The 6,000-nt window shown below is 52.4% G+C and overlaps 2 protein-coding genes across 2 annotated transcripts; one reads left to right on the top strand and one right to left on the bottom strand.

The window, feature by feature from the left end:
* Nucleotides 1-818: 818 nt before the first annotated feature.
* Nucleotides 819-2,841, top strand: CKM354_000001600 (uncharacterized protein; the record flags this gene model as incomplete). Its single annotated transcript, XM_044795097.1, has 2 exons — nt 819-1,170; nt 1,217-2,841. The coding sequence occupies 2 exons, from the start codon at nt 819-821 to the stop codon at nt 2,839-2,841; spliced, it is 1,977 nt and encodes a 658-aa protein (XP_044651032.1).
* Nucleotides 2,842-4,517: 1,676 nt separating this feature from the next.
* Nucleotides 4,518-5,462, bottom strand: CKM354_000001500 (uncharacterized protein; the record flags this gene model as incomplete). The annotated part of the gene is made up of 1 exon (XM_044795096.1): nt 4,518-5,462. One exon carries the CDS (start codon nt 5,460-5,462, stop codon nt 4,518-4,520), a length of 945 nt encoding a protein of 314 aa, XP_044651031.1.
* Between the last annotated feature and the right edge of the window lie 538 nt (nt 5,463-6,000).

The following is a 6,000-nucleotide window of genomic DNA, read 5'->3' as shown; positions in this document are numbered from 1 at the left end:
CTATCTTGCCCGACTCTGTATAGCTGGCGTGATCATACAAAATTGCAGTTACACTATGGAGCGGTGTCGCAATGGAGACTGTCGCGTTGCATTAGCGCTAGCAACGGTGAAGATGATGGATCATATCGTACCATCTAAGGTCCACTTCCGTGCAATGGAACCATGTCCTACATGCCAGGCATGTCTCGATATCGCATGCTGCATTCGGCTTCGAAGATGTAGCCGTTGGCACGCTCGTCGCAGTGGGAATATTCTCTACTGGGGTCACCGTTGCCACATCGAACATGTATTGAGTCTGCGTAATCGTCATCGTGGAGGTGAGATCGGAATATCGAAGAGCCTGTTGCATGTGGGCGTGCTGATCATGATGGAGGCGAGGAATCCCTGCAACGAGACCGGCGATGCAAGGTATGATGAAATTCATGTTTGCCATTTTGAGAGTTGTTGCTCAGTCGTGGAAAACGATGAAAAGCGCTACGCTATTAACCACGAGCGACAATGTGCACTTTCCCGAGTACCACAGGCCAGGATGGGGCTGAACCCTCGAGAAAGGAGAATCGGAGACACCCCCGGGGGCGGGTCCCAGAGAGGGAGGGGGAGGGGTTGAAATCGTAGAGACATTTGTAGTGCCTCTCATGCTGGCTATTGCTCTAGTTCTGGAAGTATTAGATATTGCCAACCCCGGGGTTCACCTGTTTGCCTACTTATTCCGGACATTCCATCTGCACAGGTTGCAAGCAGTGAAACTCCACAAAGTCTGAATTACTTTACAACAATATCAATCAATTTCTCAAATTCGAATCGGAGATCTGAGCAAGATGGAAGCATCCCAGGTCGAAACCACCGCTTCGACTCCCACTCCGGCGCAGGCGCCAGAGCCCAGTCGCGGATCGAACACGCCCCAAGGCAGCAAAGTTGGAGGTCAGACGCTGCCGCCTGGGAACAGCAAGCTGAGTAAGGAGAGAAGAGAAGAGTTTGCCCAAACTATCGATTTGCTTGCTGGAGAACTGCCAGAAAATGGCACGCCAATAGACCCGTCCTTCCTCCTGGATGGCCCGTGTGGGAACGCAGACGACATTCTAGATATGTATAGAAGTCAACTGCAGCACATCCTGGAATATCCAACCAAAGACAAGGAGATGGAAGACCATAAGGCGGAAGCCTACAAAGGTGCGCAAACGATATCCCTCTTTGGCTCAGACTAAACCTTGCTTAGCCCTTTCCTATGGGATATCACGCTTCAAGGATATATGCATTTACGAGCCGGTGCGAGACGAGCATTTGGAGTGGGCTCGCTCGGGATTCGTCGGGGAAGCCCCTCATCACTACTTTGACGAGCATGGAAAGACACGGCAGAAGGACGGGAAGACCGATCCCACTTTCAAGGATCGAGTCCGGAAGTCCGCGGCGGGACAAGATAGGGAAGAGGACTCTGAGATGAAAGATGCCGATATCGCGGATTTTTTCCCATCTGATATGAAACCATACCAAGTACAGTGGGAGCAGGCCACGAAATTGTGGAGAGAGATCCTGGACCATCCACGGACTTACGTCGACAAAAACAGCGACGGCCGAGTTCGCGCGTCGAAGATCAATTATACCATCGCGGACATGCAACTCCGTGATGGGAAACAACGATTGGACCTCAAAGTGCCGTGGGAAGAGATGCTCGTGTTGTTAGTATATAGCGTCACCCTTGCAGTGAACCCCGGTGATAAATCTCTGCCTCAAGATCGCGAGAGCCTTCACCGGGGTCGCGAGGTTCTGCGGGAACGACTCGCACGAAACAGACAACCAGAAGAATGGGCGGCTATGATGGATGAAGCTATCGAGCAGAAGTCGATAGAGTGGAGCAAAGCTCGAGAGCAACACATACCAGAGAGCAAGATCACAGAACGGAACACGCTCTGGCCCGAGGACTTCCTCAAACGCTTGCATGGTGGTGGAGCTCATGAGGAACCCTCGCCGGAATCCAAAGAGGCCGCATCTGGAGGCTCTGCCGATGGAGGCGCGAATGATGGAGCAGCGAATGGCTCGCAATCAGGTCGAACAGGAGTGAACCCTGAACCCACAGGAGACGACATGAAGCCTACGACTCGCAAGGGAGTCTACAGGTGTGAGCTCAAGCCCAATCATGTCACGTATGAGGGGAAAGAACGAAGAATCGGCGGACTGCGCGATTGCGGTCGGACCATCAGAGGCGTCCGAGTCCCGATGTGGCAAGTCCTCGTTCAGATCACCGACGATGATACTGAGTTCTGTGTCTGGCACATCGTGGCTTCATCGAAGTTGGGCCCCAGGGTGGCCGAGCGTTACCTGGAGAAGGGAGAGAAGAGGGTGATAGGAAACATGAGAGGGACGGCCCAAGACATCGAAGACATTAGCACTTTCAACTGGGGAGGAATCGCATTCATCCCCCATGAAACAGATTACCGACGCCCTGTGACGTTCATTTTTGGCAATTTCGGCGAGGTGAACGAGTTTGACAAAAACGCCACGTTCTGGAGCAGAAGTCTGCTGGGGAAGCATTTCAACCAGGCATTCGTCGACGAAAGGATTGATCTCTTGCTCGGAAAAACAAATGCTGCCCCATATCCCACTCCAAGAAAGACCCGAAATCAGAACCGAAACAAATCTGCCGGACGCGGCATATCCGATGCCGCGCACTCAGAAACAGAGGCCGAAGAAAGATCGAATTTCGAGAGGACCAAACACGGAAAGTCGAAGAAGGATGCTCTGCATGAGTCCAGCGCGAGCGAGGATGATGGGGACTCAACCGAAGCGGAGTATCAAGAATTCCTGAAATTCAAGGCCAGGAGACGCAAAGCAGCTAAGAAATGAACGAAAATGGAGGGGAGAAATGCCGAACGAAGCTCACTTGTTCCCTTTCGCTCCATAGATTTGGCCCTCCTATAAACGGATCGAGCCCATGCACTGTTTTTAGGCCTTGTCTATCTTACATGCTGATTCTCTATTCAGAAGCTTCGAGATAGGCGTTCCATCATCTCTCAGCGCATCTTCTATAGGTAAGTCATGTTGCTTCGTGTAGTTCCACAGATCACTTGAGTGCGGCCAGATGCGACACCTGCCCATGTCTGCAGCGTTCCAAGGCTGATCGCTAGCGCGAATTTCCCGAACCAGTGGACATGTCTTGCCAGTCGCACCTCTGTCGATATCCAGTCATCAGTATGATGTATACTGTCCAGCTGTGTCAAATAACTCGAGTCACTCGGAACACTGTGATCGACTATATCCTGGCGATGAGTTCCTCCGAGGCGGATGAATTCTACCAAAGACGGCACAATCACATGGCGCGACTTCAGCAGCGCGGTTTCTTCTACCAAAACGACTCACGTAACGTTAGGCCGGATCGTCTCCGTAGCCGCTAGTGGAAAGAAATGCATCATGTTGGTGCTCTCCCGCACGCCTCCTTGAGGTTCACGTAGCTGGCAAGCAAGATCGCTAACATTCCTACGGCTCGACAGTAGCAACGAGAGAAGATGTCGCCGCGGTATGGTGTCGTGGCAGCCGACGAGCGCGACTGGGCCAGCCCCCGCGACACATACCATCGAGGATGCCCTTGTCACGCGCACGTTAAGCGAGAGCTTGAAAGGCAATATCTGTCGATGGCACATACAGCTATGGCTAGATGTAATACTTGAGCAGAAGTAACAGCCATCGCCTTCGGGGCGTGTGGCTTTTTCATCGCATAGGTGAGCGTGAATGCGGAGCCCATTGCAGTACACGTTGCATTACCTCACTTCGAACGCGCTTTCCTCTGCCGTTCTTTATCGATCTGCGTGGGCACCACCAGTCCAACCGTTACAACACTGAGTCCATGAGGTCAAGTGATGGAGCATTTCCGCATCCAATACATCTCTCTATATACCGTTGTGCAGAAGGTGTCCCATATTACGGGTAACATGATTGGTGACAAGGGATCTTAAGTTATCGATTGCACTATCTCTTGCTATGTCGTTCGGACGAGTCAATTCCAGCAAAAAGTAGACTTTTGCGTGCAGTAGGTTGACCTCATAACAATTCTTCCCTGCTCTCTTGTTCATTCGTAGCTCATAGTTGCGAATCTCGCGGAAGTTCAGGCGTGAAGACCGTTGCGATTTGGGAACCGAATCCAAATTTGCTGCCTCCCAGTCGCGACTGTGCAATCTCTCTCAATCGACTCGACAAAGTACGATCAAGAAAACGGTGCCGTCTTATTTGAGGGTTGTTTCGATCGGAGCTTGGGGCTAGTGGAATTGAAGACCAAGGTGTCCGTGCTCGCGCTCGTACGTAGCCCGTGGGATGAGATGTGAAGCATAAATCAATCGTTGAAATATAGCCAATATAGCTTACAATACTGTCTGGGCGCACGAAATTCTGTTCCCTGCGATGTTAGTACGTTCTGGGAAACGGTCCGATGCCTCACTGCTACAAAGCAAGATCCACTCTCCCTCGTGGGTGTAGACGGCATCGAAGTCATGTCCTCGCCCATGTTAAAGGTACTGCTCACTCTGTCTCTACAAGAATCCTGTGCGCAAGTGTGGTTGCAACACGTGAGAACCTCTCCCTTCCGCGAATGCTTCCTTGTCTATGCTCCTGATCTCGGAGCCGGCGGGAACGCACTTCATGATGTCGTTGATGGGCATATAGACGACCAAGTCCGCATCGTGGGCGAGGTGCGCATCCTCACCGACAACGGTACGCGCTATTCTCATCATGTCCGACCTCGCCATCATGCTCACGTGGATGCCCATCGTCTCGAACAGCTTCGGGTCATTCTTCGTCTCGACGAACGGAGGAGGGATGCCGGGAACCACGTTTTTGCACTGGGAGCAGGTAGTGGGCAGTACCATGTTGTTGGTCTTGAACTGGGCCGGGAATCTGGATGTCGCACATCGAATGTAGATCATTCTCGCACAAATGATGCAGGTGGGGAACACATGATCGTTCGGGATGTCCTCCAAGGTCTTCATGTCACCAACGATGCTGTCCTCGTAGTCGCTGCTCAAAGCGCTGTCGGGCTCGATATTCACAGGTGCTTGGGACGCACGAGCTTGTTCGGCAAGCTGAACATCGCGGATCAGAACAGGTGAGGGATCGGCTTCAGGCGCTACGCAGGAGGCAGGCTCGCCCACGGAGAACTTCTTTGGCTCGCTAATCGAGGTCGTGTCTGGTGATACGTCCGTCGGTGGGATCTTGTTCACGATCATGGTTGCGGTCCAGTCCCCTTTCTCGCGGTTGACAGTCTTCAGCTCAATGATCCTGTGCGGACTCAAGTTCCAAACACGTCCCGCCTTGGTGCTGTTCCACCCTCGTGTGTCGAAAGACGGGATAATCTTGGTGCTAATGAAGTTGTATGTCTCCATGTCTAGCGACCCTTGACTGGATGCCTTCTTCATCCTCTTCCTCAGCTGCTTCTGGGAGGAGAATACGATCTCGACGCTCTCGAACGGCTTGTCCATCTTCGAGTTCACAATCTTTACTTGGCGTAGGAAGTGGGAGCACTGGTTTCACTCCTGACATCGTAGTCGCAAGCATCCTGTAGGCGACCAAAGTCGACCTCTCGACCAGGGCATGGCGAGCTGCCGGCTCCACATCCACACGAAAGCACCCTTGTTCCTGGAGAACAAGGGCAATCATGTCAGAAGTGCGGAGAGTATAATAGTTGACCGGGTGACGTATAGTATGGTTCAGAACCTATCTCGTGCGATGTCGCCGTAAGGCCTGAGCGTGCTTTGGGCGCCAGCGGTCGCGGGGTTGAGCTTCAGCACTGTTCCTGGACAAGTTAGAGCAACTTCGACCGGCAGTCTCCGCGCCAAATGACTCAAGCGACAACAACCCTTCAGGCAAATCCAGTCGCCAACGATGCCGAGAATGACAAGTTCAGAGCCACCGAAGCCGCATAGGCCCCAATTCCTTCTCACTCCCCTCATTCCCTGCTGAAAGCGAGTCCAAGACGTATTTTTGTTTAACAATTCAAGCTCACCGATGTTAGTCTAT

The sequence above is a fragment of the Cercospora kikuchii genome (assembly GCF_019650295.1).
Source record: "Cercospora kikuchii DNA, contig_00001, whole genome shotgun sequence".
In the NCBI taxonomy this organism is placed as follows: domain Eukaryota; kingdom Fungi; phylum Ascomycota; class Dothideomycetes; order Mycosphaerellales; family Mycosphaerellaceae; genus Cercospora; species Cercospora kikuchii.
The sequence above is the reverse complement of the archived record's forward strand: the minus strand, read 5'-3'. Positions and strand labels throughout refer to the sequence as shown.